Below are 19,012 nucleotides of genomic sequence, written 5' to 3'. Positions count from 1 at the left end.
AGCAGAGACAAGGAGGGCTTGGTGTAAAAAATGAAGCCCCAAAAAATGTGTGGGTGAACTGGACAGATAAAGTGTGTGCGTGCGTGCGTGCGTGCGTGCGTGTGTGCGTGCGTGCGTGTGTGTGTGTGTGTGAGCAATGGGCCAGCTGCCTGGCGGATGTCTTGTAGAGTCCAGTCTGCCTGGCATCCAGTGTGTATGTGTGTCCCTGGCATAGTCATCAGACAGGACATGCTAGACTACAGATACAGCACCATTAATCAAACCCATGAGAGGGACAGAGGTTATATTAGAGAGAGAGAGAGAGAGAGAGAGAGAGAATAACTACTGATAAATAAATTCTGAATAAATACAGAAAAACTAAAAGAAAAAATATGAGGAAGCAAAGGACAGAAAAAAATGAAAGGAAGAAATATGAAAATGGGGAATTGTGGGTAAAACAGAGAATTTAAACACCTACATCTAGATAAATGGATGGATGGACAGAGAGACAGACACTGAGGGGGAGAATCATCCACCCACCCACACTGCACTGACCCCCAAGATGCGAATAATTATTAATTACATCATCCACTAATCATAGCAAAACATGGACTCCATGAAAATCATTTAGAAGCAGTTTGGATGGAAAACAGTGAAAACCTGGACAAACACACACATGACCATCCCACAGCACACAGTGATGGACACACAAACTATGAATATGGAGAATAAAAGATTTCATGGACACAAATCTAAATGAGTCGGTTCACAACAGGGGCTAAAAGAATGAAATCAGCCAGATGCAGAGAGTGCCACTGCACACACACGCACACACGGGTGTTGGCGTGAAGGTTCATACCATCTGTGAGGGTTTGGAAACACATTTTGTTGCTGTATTTGCCAAACCCGGCGACTGTCCTGGCGCGAACCTGCACGACGTACACGGTGCCTGAGCGCAGTCCATCCACATGAGCCGTGTTTGTCTGACTCCTCACCTGCGTCGAGTTCACCTCTGATAAGTCCTGAAGAGAGACAACACGGTTAGTTTTCACTTCTTTAATATTAATATATACAAATAAATCTCAGATATATCTACTAGAGAACAATAAGATTAACAAAGAGCAAATCGAGACTTCTCTTTTTCTCTTTCACCCAACCATTCAATGGTCAGTTAAAGACAAAGAACAAAGCTGATACAGAACTGAAAAGATGACAAGAAAATATTGAAACAAAGAAATTAGGTGGCATGTTTGTCAAAAATGGCTATTAGTTTTTACTTATTTTAAGAGCCAAAAAAATAATGTTGAAGTATATCTTCAACAACTTGTAAAAGCATGACTGCATGCAAGCCTTTATTTCTCCCCAAGGACAAACAGACAATTACATGTATTTACTGTATGTCATGATCTGTATATGTGTAATCTGTACTTAAAAAGTCTAAAAAAGAGCATAAAGATGTTTTCCTGTCAAATTTAAATGTACAAGTAATTAGTTCACTCAAGTAAAGTCAAATTTTCCTAAAATAATACTGAAGTATACTAATGAAGCAGAGTTACCCTGGGAGTACTTTATACTGTGTGTATACCTTTCAAAACACTGTATTATCAGCACTTTCACAGGAAAATAGAGAGACAAGGAGATTAAAATAGAACAGGAGTCTACTACACCAACGGGTTTAATTTAATCTGTACCGCCTTCCTACCAACTCAAAATCTAAACCATAATGAGCTCAACTCTGTGTTTCCTTCGGAATTAAGTAAAGACAAAAGACAAGATAAAAGCAAGAGAACAGAGAGTAAAACGAACAAAGTAAAAAATCATGTCATATCTAACACATAAACAGGAGGTAACAAAAATCTGAGCCGACCTCAATTGCTAAACAAAAACATTATTAAAGCTTTAAAAGAACGAGAAGATATGCAAAGCTTTTCAGACACAAGCGCATCAACACTCAGTTTAGTTTTCAAGGACTCATCAAAATTCACAGCAGCGTTTGGGATAAAAGCACACGCAGCACCCGAAATCTCCCACTGTGATGGCCGAAGGCGAAATCTGTTTCTTAACAACAGCAACATACAGTAATAATAATAATAACCGGGGAAAACAGTCAAATTAATAATTCAGGTTTAAAACCTGCATGGTGGATTTCTGTAGTTTAAGAATCAAGACGGTACAGAACATGTCTTAATACCTTCCATCATCACACAGCTGGTGGTAACTCAGATCCGCTGCTTTCTGAGGAGAAATTAAAAGCATCTCGGAGGTTGATGTCACCTCTGGTCATGAAACCAGCCCGGAGTGCACTTCAGCATTGTGATATGAATAATGTAAAACGCTCACAAACACTTACTCGTGATCTCAGCACTGTGCCATTAATAAATAAATGCAGGTATCGTCATCGGGTTGTTGTGCATCATGATGGAGCCTGCTGTCCATATTTGGTACATTTAAAAAATAAAGATGCACTCTTAAAGGAACAGCTGACCAGAATGAAGAATCGATCAATAATATAACTCCCCCTCATGTCTTACCAATACTGTTTACACACAAAAAAAAACATGAAAACAAACATGGGCAGAAAGTGTTTAGTTTCAAAAATGTACATTTTTACATTTGGCAGACGGTTTTAAAGTAGACATTTTGTATATGCGTGTTCCCTGGGAATCAAACCCACAACCGCTGCCTAATAGAACCTCAGCGCTGCAAACGCAATGCTGTACCAACTGAGCTGCTAGAACATAAAAACGTCATAAAACTATTGCACAGAAATAGCCAATTTGACTCGTGTGATGTAAAATGTAAGTTTTATGAAGCCATACGAGAGCTTTGCATGACAAACAGACTAAAATGTACAAAAGCACACACATAACATCACTGATGGATTTTAGGTGAACTAGCCCTTTAAGAAAAGATCTGACATCACCTATGGGGCTTCAATAAACCTGAAAAATGAAATCTTTTAAAAAGCTTTACTTTGGATAGTATTTTAGATTTTGCTGATGTAGTCATGTTGTATTTTACAGATTACAATTTGCCCTAAAACATGTCAGACATTGAACAGTTTATTCACAATCGTTCCTTAAAGAGACAGTAAACAAGCAATTTCATTTTAACATGATTAAAAAATCTGAAAATGTGATTAAAATACAGCACACTACAGTACATTATATTATTTTATAATACCAATATATACTGTATATTATATCTTCATTGATAGCGTTTTCCATCACACCATAGAACAAATTTGCATATTAGTCTGTCAACTACCCATATGATTACAAAAATGTGCGTAGTATCTGTATTTATGTTGTATCCTATAAAACCATAGTATTCTTGTCAGATTGTTTTCTGCTCCGAACAAAGCTGCATGTTTGTTAGCGTGCCACTATACTTCCTGTTGAGATGTTTATAAATATGTCTGCACTTTCCCCAGCAGTAAACCACCCCCCCCCACGAGTGGCCTTTTCCCGCTGTCAGTCAAATGGGGATTATGGGAAGTCCCTCCCCACCTCTATCACCTCAAGATGGTGAGGAAAGTAGGAGGGGCTTATGGAAGGCAGCCAATTAGAGCGCCTGCCAGGGCAGACAGACAAAGCTCTCAGCAGGTCTTCTGCGAGCTGTGGGACTGTTTTGGCAGGAGCCAGGTGTCGTCCTCCCTACCCTCCCTCAAACCAGCAAAGCAATCTGTCCTGCAGAAGGGACGCGCCTGTCTTACACACAGGCGATCACACAAACGGGTGATTTTGTTAATAGACCGCAGACCGCATACACACACACACAATCTCCAACATCCTTTAGTGAGCGTGACACCGCTAGCAGTGGCAAAGTGCCACTTCCCCTAACCGAGTGGCACATGCCACCTCTTCTTGCAGAATGGCAAGGCCACCTGGTAGGACCTTTAAAACGTACCACCATAAAACATGAATGCACATTAGGGGCAGTGTGGTGGAAAATTACTTTGCAAATAGCTAATAACAGTTAAAATACATTAGATCTGTGCAATCTAAGAAACAAAACACACTAGTTACTTGTGCATGACCTTTGCTTTAATAAGTATAGTTTCTTCAATGTAACATGGTGTCTCTCTCGCTCGCTCGCTCTCTCTCTCTCCTACTCACATACATACCTACTGTATACATAAGTTGGCTATGGTGTACATTTCAAAAGCATTTCCAAATAATAATCTGTCCCGTTCGTATAGTTTGTGTTGAGCTATGGGTTCGAATCTGTATGCACTGCAGCACGTAGAGATCGGCTGCTTTGAGAACTTGAGATTGAATTCATTCAACTGAAACAAAACCTTGTATTGGCCTTGTGAACACTTTCATATCTTTAATAACTGCAGACCTTTAGTACTGAACGTTGGATCTCACGCGCTGTACCCTCACTGCATAACGCTGAGAGCCATATGAAGAAGTATTTAGCTACAATCACAGAAAAGTTGGAAATGGACGAAGGAGGAAATTTGTGCGATTTCTCACACGTGTGCATGACACAGTCATCACAAATCGCTACAATGAAATTGCATCAGACTAAAGAAGAGATTACATTATGATAAGTGTTATTTAAATCTTTGATCATCTAAAGAGAGGCACCATGAAGTGATATTTATCTGCAGTAGTGTGTTGTCTTAAAGGAATGAGACAGTTGCGTTTTATGGGCTTGTGTATTATTGATAACTTAAGTGCAGAAAAATAAAACTGTGAGCCAACGCTCTCTCTGCACCTCGCAAATGGAGATACATGAGATGAGCTTTGCGAAAGTAAAGAGTCAACCACAAGCTTGAAAGACCAGAAAAACACACAAAAAACTAAAGCGACAAAGAGAATTTGTGAAGCGGTGAATGAGTAAAGAGTGAGAAAACTGCAGTGTATTACACAGTCTATAGCAAATGACACAATGCAACAACTATAAAACATCACTCTCAATAAAACTATTTGTTAATTCAAAAAATATTAAAATACTCTAAATATAATGAAGACACTTGCGTTGATGCATTACTTAATGCAACAAATGTAATATAATATATCTTTTAAAATATATCTTTTTTTATCCTTTAAAGATTCAATTTTAAAGCTTAATTTGTTTTGTGGTTGAAAATAAAAAAATCAGCAAATACATAATAAATGAACATTCAACATACAGTATATGTCTTCTTGACTTATGTTGATTCGCAACGGCAAGATTAAAATAATGATTTAGCATTTATGCTGTCAGGTCGGATTTTGCAAGCAATGTCAGTTTGACATAATTTGACTTCAACCCACATAAAGATATCTAAAGTAACCTGCAATTTTCGGTTTCAAACAGTCCATATAGAGGCAAACGTATTATACTGTGCCTGTCCTTCCGTATACCTCAGATTTCCAAATTCGTTTTTCAGGAAATGGAAAAAACAGTGTACTTATTAAACGATTAAAAACAGTGTTGTCAAACATTTTTATACTTTATATTAGTTAGACATTTGCAAAACCCAGTGACAAACACGAAGGGTGACTAATAATAAAGACAAAGTATGGCGATACAAGGTTTCAGAAGGACAGCAGCGATATAATACAGAGGCAAAAGTGTTATATTAATTCTTCATTGATGCAACTAAACGGAATCACTCACATTTTCAATTACGGCTTTTACAAGACAAACCACTTGTATAATATCTTTTAAACTAAACAAGATCACTAACATATACCATCATACAAATAACATCATTTATTGAATAACATTTTAGCAAGATAAAATTGACTGTCCACGCTGAAAGAAAACGTGAAACTGCAAAATAAAAAAAATGACCAAAGATGCCCACTGAGCATGCAACATGACGATAGCGATCTAGTTTTATCAAGTCATGTTGCTCGCTCGAGGTGCAAACGGAAACACAAGAAAAAGAGAGAGAAGGAGAGAGAGAAGACGGAAAAAACACCAGCCGACTGGGGAGAACAGCAGAGCTGTAGGCAGAGATCAAACCATGTACGTGGGCTTTTATGGATTATGATTTTGCCGTGCGTGGGCTTGTTATTATAGAGCGTTCTATTAGAGAAATGTAATATTGTAGTATTGTTTATGAAGACTAATGTGGGCATGTTAACTGAAAGACATTCTGAATGAAGCATAATGTATTTTTAAAGACAGGGATATGAAATGACTCATAATCCCTTACCTCTGGGCTAAAATGAACACACACGCAAGCACAACAGTCGAGAACGCACATAAGCACATACATACACGAACACACACACAGACAGGTGCAGGTTCTTACTGCAGTTAATAGAGACTCTGACCTTTCCAAAGCAAAATTTTCTCTGTGTCATGAAGCACACAGACACAAATTTGAGAAGGAGGGGTTATAATCACAGACTTCAATTAAAGGCTACCTGTCACATTTGGAATATAAAAAAGGTTTTTCTTTTTTTGTCCGTTTAAAGTTATTTTGCATTTTAATCCTTCTCTTTTTTCTTTTATTTCTGAAGTTTGGGAATCATTATACACAGTAGGCATTGTATAGCGCATACAGATGCATGGTATGCATTTTCACCCAAAAATGAAAATGATCATTTACTCACAATCATGTCATTCCAATCGTGTTTGACTTTCGTTCTTCTGCAGAACAAAAAAGAAGATATTTTGAAAATTGTTGGTAAGTCCTCATTGACTTGTGTATGGACACAAAATCAATGAGACATTTTTCAAAATATCTTCTTTTCTGTTCCACAGATAAAAAAGTGATGAACATGTTTTGAACGTCATGAGGGAGAATGAATGATGACAGAATTTTTAGTTCTGGGTGAACTATACCATTTTTAACTAAATTTATTATAAAATTTGTGTCTAGTAGCAGGTGCAGGTAAAAGCTATGTCACATTTTAGCATTAAGCTAAACGTTTACATTCCAATAAACAAATCCTTTACCTGCATGTTTTCAGTCTTGGAGATCCATGTAGCTCATTTTAGACCTCACAGTCTCCAGTACTCCATTTAACCAGAACACAACTGCATCTATAAGTGGCAGAGGGCCAGAGCTTCTGCAGTTCTCCATTAGCTTCCATGATTGAGGTTAGAAAACTCCTGAACCCTTGTCCCAGAAAACTACCACCGGGCCCAGTCAGTTATCTTACTCAGTGAGGCAGATCTCAGATGGTCGAAGTGAAGATGCTCCGTATGCTTTAGCGTAGTTGAAACTGACAGCTACTGCTTATAATTGACAGCGATGTTGTGGCAGCCTGCAGCTCTTTTGAAACAAGTTAGACAAACTTCTATATGCAGTGTAAAGTTCCCTCAGGGACCTGAGTGAATGTAGACAGTAAAGGTTATAGTGAGAGTGTGCATGCTTATGAAAAAAGTTACAAAGTTTCAGGTTTTAGGATTCCAGGATTGTACGGCGTTAACGTTCAACAAATTCAAAATCAAATGGATCTCGAGCGACATGAAGGTGAGCAAATCATTGCGTGCGTTTACATGCACAAAATAAATGGATATCTATCAACAACCAGAAATATGTTTTCACGTGTTTACATGCATACCAATAAACCGGCTATGCAGAAAACCGTGTTTACATGGAAGTTTGAGACTTGCCAGGTTTATCGCATGCAATGGCGTCACCATCGATAATCCGTCCAGTAATTAAAAATGCCACAGGAAATCGGTCAGAAGCTGTATTTTTATATATCTTCTCATGTTCGCAGTACCTGCATATCCAACAATAGTTTTTCATTTTGCCATTTCTACATTATGCATGATTCGAGAACAGACTTTTATGCGTTATTTTACTGTTACTTCCGTTTGGGACTTTTACTATTGCGATGCCATGTGCACAAACAAAACTGGGAGAAAACCGGTAAAGGCATTTACATGCAACGTGAAATCGGAGTAATTAACCCTTTAATGCAAAAAACATGAAAGGTCTAAATGGCTTGCAAAAGGAGGACTGAGGTAAATAAACTACAGACATACACAAACGTTGCATTTAATGCTTTGGGCCATTGTTGCTATATGCCAACAGCGTATTTGCGTAACAGCGCAAGTCTTAACTTAGTCACGAATGCCTGTGTTGGCCTGGCGGCGACTAAAATGTCTCAACGCCTTTTCGTAAGAAATAATCACATGCAGCTGTGAAACTGGACTGCGCGTGATGAGTGACAGGACCTCTAATCAGGGCTCTAACTTTCAGTCTTACCCACAATTCCTTCCTACAGTATATATTCAAGACGATGTATCCACAGAATTTGATTTCAAGCCTTAAAAAACGGGCTTGTGCTGGTAATATATTCATCCGTATGACTGTCCCGAAACCGATTTATTATTCATACCTTGACAGGTGGTCACAGCCCTTGTTTTACTTATTTATCTTTTGTTACAGAAAGCCGTCTCAACCTTTCATCTGGGTTAACCTTAAATAAAGTGACTTCTGTTTCCCTTAATCTCTGATTGGTTTGAGCTGGAGAGTGGGAGTGGCCTATTATCCACCATTACAGAACAAACTCATAGGCAATAATAAACCTCATACCTGAACCTCTTTCCTCCACAAGTCCATGTCTACACCCTCTCAGAACCATGTAAATAAGCTTTTAAAAACCTGTTACAAAAGCAAAATCGCTAATAAATGTTTGCATGAACAAGACGGTAATTGTAAGCTGTCAAAAAGCAGATGATGTTGAAGTACTACAAACAAGCGGCAAAATACGCTTTTAACATCACTCGTGTTTTCAAGGCCAAAGAAACAAGCATCAGTGATATTTTCTGTGTGCCGTCTGATTCAGAAGTACCTTTCCTCTTCTCGAATCGGTTTTATAAATCAGCATGTGATTACAAGGCATGCATATTTATAGAAAATAAGTGCTGCACTTGTTCTATTTGCATTTGAGTAAACTATTGTTGAGAGCGGGAGAATTACTCCGGATATACAGTAGATATTATTATCCCAGAGCTTTTGATTAAACTCATTTTCATAATGCAGCTCATTTGTCTCGCCAAACATCATTTCAGAAACGGCAATATGCAAAGATTCATTTTCCAGACCCATACGCACAGGAAGAACGTTCACTGCGTGACATAGGAAAAGCTGGCGTGCATGTGTGCAAATTTGGTTTTCGACTGATCAGTGCTGATGTGACACGTTTCAAAAGTAGAAGTTGAAAAATAAAAGTGAGTTTAAATCCTTAATTTCATTTAGATTAAAGTGTCTTTCTGTAGCTTGAGTAGTACAAAGGTTGCGGAGTCAAATCCCAGGGAACATACATACTAATGATGTACAGCATACCTTGAATAGGTAACTTTGGATTCAAGCGTCTATCAAAAGTAAAAATGTAAATGTATCATCCAACTACAGCTTTTAACATCAACCACAATGTGGAGTCAAAGTTATTCGTTTCAGCCATCCTTTACAATGCAAGCGATCTGTCTTTGCATTAACTTGATCATTATTTATTTCAATTCAAGCTCATTTATACATATTTTAAAGTAACTATTTTGCATTGTTGAAAAGCAGCTGCACAGAAAACACACATTGTATATATAAATTATAAAACGTATATGTACAGTACAGGGCTCGACATTAACGCTTGTCCGGGACAAGTGAATGTTTTGTATGGGCAAGTGAGAGAGAATTTTACTTGCCCGACCGGACAAGTAACTTGAAAAAAAGAACAGCGCGACATATATGTAGAATAATAAGAATATATGCATTAGACAGAGCTGCGTGTTTGTGCTTGTTTGTGTGTGACAATAATCAATGGCGCACCACACTGAGTCCAAGCGGACGCGGAATCCTGTTATTTAAATGTCATCTGGCTGTTCTGGGTGTCTGAGTGAATTATGTGCACAGTTTATCATACAACACGAGTGATGGTCGAGGATTTATCTGTGCTGCACTGTATGAGGATATGAACACATGAACTTCATCTCCAGAGTTGCTGTGAGAGTTTATTTTACGAGCGTTTTACTGTTTGAGTGAAGCTATCTGCAAACAAGCGTCTTCCCAAAGACCCGTCAAAATAAAAGTCCCGTTAAATTGAACACTCAAAAAATACTGTAGTGTACTATTGAAAATTGAAGTTCCCTTGTAGTAAATTGATAAACACTGTATACTATAGTAAAGTTCAAAAACAATATAGTAGGAATTTTACTGCAGTTTACTATAGTAAATACTATAGTAACCTACAGTAATTTATGTGGACAAATATACCACTATCGTATAGTAAAAAAGGAAAAACACAGAACTTAGAAATATTAAAACAAATTTAGGTAATCTAAAAATGATATGGCCCTAATTTATCCATCTGTATGTAACATTAATGTCTTTTGTCAGTAATCTGCCTATTCATAATGAACTACACTTGCACATTTCTGACTGTGCTACCAAACTTTAAACCTCTCTAGCACCAGTGCTATGTGCAAAAAAAGTTAATTTACAGCCTTAACACTAATAATAATTACTGCTTGCCATTGTTTTATAGCAATCACGGAGAGTAGCGGACACTAGTTAAAATGCTTAGAAGCAAACTTGACCAATCTAAATCCGAAACAATCATATTGATTATATTATAATTCAAATGAAATATAATTTTTTTATCTTTGGACAAGTAATTTTTGTACTCGGACAAGTGAATGTCAAATTTACTTGTCCGAAGGACAACCACATGACAATGCTTAATGTCAAGCCCTGCAGTATATAAATTAAAAAAGAAAACATTGTTATAGAATACAAAAAGAATGAAAACTGGGATTTTAATTGGTTTGTCAATTCCTTTTACAGTAGCGGCGGAAAATGAATAGAGCATTTCAAAGATTCAATTTTCGTTTTTTCTGAATTTACTATTTAGATGCATGTGTTTAGGTAAAATGATTAGTTTTGTTTTATTCTGTGAACTCTAATGTACTGCAGACATGGTCTTCCGCAGTACGAATAGCCTGCAGATTTCATACAAAAATGCAGAAAGGCTGTCACTCTAAATGTTTATGTATGACAGTGATAACAGCCTTGAAAACACCAAACAGTCTGTAAATGTATGGAAGGTTCTAAAATCACTGAGTGAGAGTGTTTTTATCAGTCCTGGGCTGAACATGACACCAGCTGGGCGGTATATGACGACAACATTTCAAAGAAACATCAGACGGGTAATATGGCCATAACTGCTTGTGAGTGTGTATATGTGCGTTATTTCGTATGTCCATCATGTTCTGTTGTTGAGTGGTAATGCCTTTAAAAGAGGTGAGGGATGCAGTGTGTGTGTGTGCGTGTGTGTGTGTAAGGGAGCTCTGGAATCATTAGGTGTAATTGACATGAGAGCCTCTGTGTTTCAAAGTCTTTCTACAGAAACCGGACAGAGAACTAACTGAACCCAGCAGCCCGCCCATCACTGCCATTCCAGATTTGGAACAACATAATGGTCGACTAAATGATGACAGAATTTTTATTATTGTTTGAACTGTCCCTTTAAGAACTATAGATGCATCTGTACACGCAGAATAAATGCACACAGTCATATTTGGGCAGGTTAAGCAGTTTTGTCTAACTTTGACGGATGTCGGATTAATAGATATCACTTAAAAAAAAAAAAGAATTTACGTGAAACCATTGCATAAAATGTCACATTTATTTATGCAGGAAGGATTTCATAATACATGTCCAATGAAAATCATCCTGCTTGTGTTTTATGAATGAGGCCCAAATAAAGAATCGTTCATTTGAGTCAGTTCTTTTTAAAAGAACAATTCCTGAATCAAAGCTTTTGTTCTGAAACAGCTGTCAAATTTTTGTACAGGTGAGATTTAGAAACTAACTCTTATCGTAATTCCGCCTACTGTAGAAGGACATCCATTTCTCTAAATCAATTTCCTGGATGCTCTGTCCAATCAACCAATCAGATTTAAGAATCAGGGTTGGGGTTTGGAAATTCTTTGAATCCCTCATTAATCAGGTTTGACCCCCTTGCAGTCCTGCATTATGCACTTCTCTTGTATAAGTGTTAAAAAGAAACATGACACACAAACAAAAGAACATCCATAAATCTCCAGAGGAATCCAGATGAAGTCGGTGATGCTGCACGTACACACAAACATCTTACCTTCTCATAGTAGCATAGCTCATAGTCGAGGATGATCCCGTTGGGCTGTTCAGGCTGCGGCCACGACAACGTAATGCTTTTCATCGTAGAGCTGACCTGATGCATGATGGGAACAATGGAGGGAGCTGAAAAGAGACAGCAGGGAAAAGCAAGTGAAAATCATTCCAAACAGCCATCTTTCCTGCTGTGTGTACTTAGCTGCTGAATTCATCTGCATCTCACAATCCAAGCACACACACACAGAGAGACACACTCGTTGTATGATGAAAGAGTCGGGCGAGAGGGTGATCAGAGATGTTTAATAGCTTCGTGAGAAACTGCCCTTTGCAATGGAAGTCCGTTTGCATCAAGGCTTTTGAGTTTCTCGCTCTCACTCTCTCTGGTTCCTGTTCTGTTGCCTGTCTTTGTTGCACACTCACAAACACACACACACAGCTGTGGAGAGGCTGAGTGTTGAAATTGCTTTTCCGCAGTTTTGTATCCCCATGTTGGAAGAGGATATACCGAGCACCTTTCTCTCTCCTTCTCTCTCTCTAACACACACCCAGCAAGCAGTTATTTACCATTCCACACATTGTGTAGCAAAACCTAGATACCGCCCTCGCTGAGTGTGTGTGTGTGTGTGCGTGTGTGTGTGTGCGTGTGTGTGTGTGTGGTATGTGTGTGTGCGCATACCTCTAAAACACTTCTATGAAACGTCCTTTGAAGTCCTGCTTGCAAATGTCTCCTAGTCAATCTGCTTGTTTTATTATCCAACTTAGGTCCAATATAAAAAGGCAAAACTAACGCTTCTGTTATTAGTGTTAATTAANATCTAAAGCACAGCAGAAGCTCCAATACCTGCCGTTACAAACCCACCAGCAAACACACACACACACACACACATCGCTGAGGCTTTTAGGTTTTCATGGTATGTTTCCCATACACACCTGACAGACTTTAATGCACTGCCACTGTCGAAGAGCTGAGTGTCTATAGACTGTTTCAAAGCAACAACATAAACAAACTAGGGCTGTCAAACGATTAATCACGATTAATCACATCCAAAATAAAAGTTTGTGTTTACATAATATGTGTCTGTGTACTGTTCATAATAATTTTGTATTTATAAGCACATTCAAATACATGCATATAGATGAACAAACATTTATAATTAATTTAAATTGTTGGTAAATATAAATAAATACATAATTTGATAAAAAAAATCCTAAATATTTATACATGTATGTGTATGTGTTTATAAATACAAAATGAATATCCACACTACACAGAAATATATTATATAAACACAAACTTTTATTCTGGATGTGATTAATCACGATTAATCGTTTGACAGCCCTAAAACAAACATAACTGCGCATGCATGCTTTTGTGGCCCGAACGTAACTTCCGCTACACATCTGCAAAGAATAGAGTTCATGCAGATTATTTCTGATGACACGGAAAAGAAACCAAGAAGAACCGTTACTTGGCTAAACTTGCCTTTCCAATATTTTGAATTTAGATTGCGATACCAAGTTCAACCGCTAGATGACAATTTACCATACGGTTTGTTTAAATGCGACCAAACTACAGGACCCATTATCATATAACCCATATCAAATAATAATATACATTTATATTAATATAAAATATAAATAGTTATATTATAAGCCACTAGCCAGACCAATAAACAAACAAACATAGACCAGAAGTTAACATCCGATGAAACCGTCTATATACAGTACATATACTGTATATACACATCAAATGCATAGTATACTTATTTATGATGACCAAGAAGTGCAAAACAGACAACAACTTAAAAAACTAACAACAAATCTGAAAACAAAAATTCCTAATCTGTAAACGCAATATTGAATCTAAAAACAAAATAAACCAAAAAAAGCACAACAAATCTGAAAACAAATAACAAAGAATCACAATGACAAATCGGTCAAACCGGAAAAGGTGGGATTGTTGGAATGGGATCGCTACTGCCGGACAAAATTCCTGTCAATCAAGGAAGGACATTCATATGCCACAGTATAGAGCATATTAAATTTGCCCTTTTGTTTTGTTTTGCACTTCGGGGCCCCAATACTCAGAGCTTTATTGATATTTTAATAATACCAAAAATAAATATTAACAAATACTAATGATGACTTTACAATAAAGTATAAACAAACAGACAGTTATTTTATTATGAATATTGAAACCTGATCTGGAACAATGACTCAAAACCATCCTTTTCCCTCTGCACGTAAGTCTGTGTTTATGCATTCATAAATCTACCGCTCCAAGTTTCAATATTTATTTTTCCGCGCTGGCATGCATGTGTATCGTGTGTTGAGTGTTTTCCTCCCTCCAGCTGGCAGGAATCCTCTATCCTGACAAAGATTTGTGGCTTGCTGCCTTTTCCTCTCTTCAAACTCATCTCCCACTATCCTCACGTCCTTCTCTTCCTCACTTCTACTCTTCCTCGCATATCTCTGCCTACGGCCCTCGACAGGACCACTGCCTCGACATTAATCATAGTCACGCTTCCTGCCAAACAAGCCAAAGACACAGAAACAGACAAAGAAAAACACAAAGTACCGAGACACACATGTGAATTCTAAACAATGGTTTATTGACGTGACATTCCCAGTACAGGAAAAGGTATCCACTTTTACACCGAGGGATTATGGGATATCTCAAATCTCATTATCTTGGATCAGCTGCTGTTTTGGCATCACGTGCATTTCCAACATACTTCCCTTAAGCTTGGATACTTTATAGTATGGCCCAAGGCTCAAATTGGCCCAAGGCTTGCACATACTCTCCCCTTATGGCCAGGACATATACAAACTGAGAGAGAGCGAAAGAGAGTGTGTCTAGAAGAGATTAATAGCGTGTGACTGTTATCCAGACACTGATAGTATGTACTAGACCCATAAAACCCGTCTGAGTGACAGCTGAATACATCTCGCCCTGCGCCTGAGCTCTCGTGTCGCCGAAACACCCTCAATCCTGTATATCACTCCCTCCATCTCTCTTTCTCTTCCAGGCACTCTCATTATTTCTCTATTCTGTATCTCTTTCAGACCCTTGCCCTCTGCCAACTCAATATCATATTTCTGAAACATAAATCTAATAAGTCTTATATTAACCAAAACCAAAGTGTCAGCACTTCTTCTGCTTTAAGTGAATATGTTTACAGCGTTCTGTCCACAGCGGTTAGTTGAGACGAATCCAATATCAAGTATCTGTTTCTGTTTGTAGCCGTGCCGCCGTTGCTATCGAATGGGGTGCGTTTTACAGCAATTACACCACACAGAAACTTTCCAAATTCACTTATGCCGTGCTTGATTGGGAACTTTATCGATCTCCCGTGTGAAGGCGGACATCGAGATTCTGCCTTTTTCATCTGGATGGATTCAATGTTTTCTTATCCTCCAGCTGGATTGTATTCTGGGCTTCCTCCGGGTTTATTTCCGTGGCTCATGGGACTGGTGTTTGCTGGTAATTGGTTTTGTAACCACTGGTCTATGTGTTTGGTCCCGGCGGAGGGATTGCGGTTCGCGCTTTGAGCGGGAGAGTGAAGGTGAGAGAGAGAAGCGGAGGAAAGAGAGTGCACTTATATGAAAAATGTGTTGCTGGGTGGTATCGTGGGATGATGACGGTATCATATCGTAATACCACGGTACTTTTATATATGTTATAGTGCTCTTTGATTACTGTATTTACGGTATTCCATAAAATTTCTAAGAGCCCAAAAATTTACCGTTTCATGCTAAAAAATGTATACCATTTCCACCGAAATAAAACATTAAAGCGGAAATGAACCATTCGATCAAATGTACATTATTTAGTAAACTTATTTTAACTAAAAAAAAACATATAACAGATTCGATACATGTAACTTTTTAAGGGAAGAACGTGATGTTTTGTTATGGCTTTTGGAGCAAGGGCGCCGCCATCTTGCAACGCCACATCATGTGACATCACCGGGTTGGTTCACGACATTGCAATATTATCCGATTGCAATACCCTACATTGAGCAGTGAAGAAAAACAAGTATTTCCTTACTTTTTAAATGCGCACTTGTTTTAAAATGTATGGAGATGAAATAGAAAGAGGAGCACTCTCGTTTTTTCTTAAATGGTTACATGTATCGAATCTGTTATATGTTTTTTTATTTAAGTGAAAATAAGTTTACTAAATAATGTACATTTGATCGAATGGTTCATTTCCGCTTTAAGAGGCCATCGGCACGGAGACGTGTTTAGCTGTATACGTAAAGATTTTGTATCGTATCGGCGTTTCGTCCAGACGATCCGGTGTTTCGGGAGCCTAAGGCCCGCTTCACATATCGCGTCTTTTCTGCTCGCATATTCGTTATGTTAAATGTAGACGCGGTTGCGAGGATCGAGAATTCGAGATGGAAATAGGTCAACTTTTCGGAGTGTCGCGCGCGCACCACGGGTCATTTGAAGAGAGACAGCGGCGCGGCTCGCGTTTTCAGCACGGTTTTAGACGCGAAATGTGAATCGAGCCTTAAACCGCAATTTTTTCAAACCGGGTCCCAGAGTGGATAAATATGAAAACGCCACCCTTGTGTTTCGTGTGTACAGCCGATACGTATATTTTCTGAAACGATGATGTCATCACCCGAGCGCAAGGTCTTCTTCACCGTTTTTTTGTGTATTTTCAGTGTATTACAGCGTCACATACTGATTTGGCATGTAAACTACATCGTTTTGAGTCAGTTTCAGTGGTTTTGTGTGTACGCAGATATTTATTGAGATTTCTTGAGACGACACCGTGTGGATGTGGCCCAAGGTAAGGTATTTTTACCAGACTTGATGGTAAAATGGTTTAAAATGATCATTTTAGCTAAGCGGCGTTCCTTAGCTGGTGCCGTATCACATTTTTCAATATTGCCACTACTCCCTTTCCAGAATCCCCTAAACAACAAATGAAGACACTCAGGTGAGGGGAGGGCAGAAAGTCAAAACTAAATAAATAAAATAAAGCTTACGAACAAACACATTGCCGTCCTCCTCCGAGCATTGTGGGGATAAAACACAGCCGTTGAAAACCATGTCTGAAATGAAATTGCTTGTAATTGTGGAGCGAATAAGCCATCACAGAAACAACTGCTGACAGTCCTGCTTCCTACGGCAGAGTAAAGGATGTTATTTTGAAATAAATAATAACAAAATGTACAGTATAGATGGACGAAAAGCAACTTTAAGTCTCCAAATGGTTTCTACTTCAAACCAACAAATACTCCCACGCTTCTCCAGCACCAGCATTATTAAACGTATTTCTGCCAGTGCCTAGGAAGTTTTCCGAACTTTTCTCTTCTCGTAATGGACGTTTAACGTTTCCCTGACCCCCGAGGGTGGGCAAACAAGAGACATTGACTGAATTTAATCACTATGTCTTAAAGACTTAAGGAAAACAACCAAATTATACTCAGCGAGAGGACACGGAGAGCTAAAACCATTAGAGTCGCCTCAGGTTCAAGATAAATGAGTATCTAGTGTTTATAACCCACTTGTTTGTTGCAACGTACAGTAAACCACACAGCATAAGAAAGTTAAATTTACTCACTTAATGACTCATGCACTTTATAAACAATCATAAACATAACAATCAAATAATGTGGAAACTTTATTCCACACAGAAAATACACTTCCATCTTTACAGAATTTCAACTGTAAATAGCTTTGTGGGTGTTCCGCCCTTTTTCCCTCACTCTAGCGGTACAAACACAGTCGCCGGCTTTTTGAGTTGCGCACATGCTTTTGAAAAGTTGATGAAGAACAACCTATAGACTATATAATGTGGGGTAACTACACCCTCCACACATCTGAAAGGTCATTTCTAACCCTCACTCGCCCTGCCGTCCGCCCCGACTGGGAGCTCCAGCCGTGGCTCGTAAATGCCAAACACTCGTTGAGTGTTTTCATCTCCAAACCAGTGAACCCATCGAGAAACACAAGGCGCCGCCAGAAGCATAAAGAGCCGAGCGCTTGGCCTGTTATGCTGAAAATAACCGTGTTGGCCGTCACGACACGGTGACATTTTCGCATTTTTCATCTCAATTACTCGCTGCCTATAAATTGGGCCTTGTATTTGTTGTTGTAACATAAGCTGTTAGTGACTTACGTTGTTGTTATGATTTCTTAATAATCATAATAAAAAATAATTTATTCATTTTATTTATTCTTATTTTTAATTTTTTAAGCCATACTTTACTTTCATTTTGTTTGTAATGTGAAAATATTTTTTATTAATTATAGGTATATTATTCATTTACATATTTATTATTATGTATTATTATATTTAGCTTGATTTTAAAAAATCTATTATCATTATGACTTTCTATTAAAGGCGAAGTGATGTTAAAATCTCCTTACATGGTCATTTGTAGGTTGATTTCCACAAAAGTGGAAACAAAAACAATGTGAGGTACAAAAATATGGCTCAGTATGAGCATGCTGACCCAACAATCCCAACAAAACACTCAACCAATGGTCAATGTCCAGCCAATAAAAGATTTGGAAGTTTTTAAGGATTTCTGTCTGGCGGATTTCATTTCCTTCCCAATTGGTTTCTGAAAACAGCCAAGATCAAGAGCCAAGAGTTGTTATAGTAAATATCTTAAAACGTAAAGCCTGTTCCATCTTGTCCTTTAACAAACAAAATAACAGAAGTTGGCCTTAAAGAATAAAACGAAACCCTTATTAGGCTTCAATTAATAAAAGTTATTTAAAATACCATCAGTGTCATCTCTCCCCAGGCCCGCGAGCTCAACATCTGCATCCTTCTATTTTCCAGCTCTTTCTACCCCACCGGGCATTTCCATCAGGTACAAGAAGAGCACAATTACGACTTACCTCCGAGACCTCTTCGCACAGGAGAGCCCATTAACGCCAAAATACTCATTACGCTTTCCAAAACGATAACAATGGAAAAGCGAGCGGCTCTTAAACATCTATCCG

The 19,012-nt window shown here is 38.3% G+C and overlaps 1 protein-coding gene across 1 annotated transcript in view; it reads right to left on the bottom strand.

Annotated features, from left to right (window-relative positions):
- The window catches only part of LOC130554486 (ephrin type-B receptor 1-B), a 231,238-nt gene that overhangs the window by 40,990 nt on the left and 171,236 nt on the right, over positions 1-19,012 (bottom strand). Inside the window, exons 6-7 of the mRNA XM_057334187.1 lie at positions 12,039-12,163; positions 839-1,001 (exon numbers count right to left, since the gene is read on the bottom strand). Of these exons, the coding sequence (XP_057190170.1) occupies positions 839-1,001; positions 12,039-12,163 (288 nt within the window). The remainder of the gene's footprint in view (positions 1-838; positions 1,002-12,038; positions 12,164-19,012) is intronic.

Source organism: Triplophysa rosa, linkage group LG5 (assembly GCF_024868665.1).
Source record: "Triplophysa rosa linkage group LG5, Trosa_1v2, whole genome shotgun sequence".
Classification (NCBI taxonomy): Eukaryota; Metazoa; Chordata; class Actinopteri; order Cypriniformes; family Nemacheilidae; genus Triplophysa; species Triplophysa rosa.
Note: the sequence above shows the minus strand (reverse complement) of the source record. Positions and strands in the feature narration are given on the sequence as shown.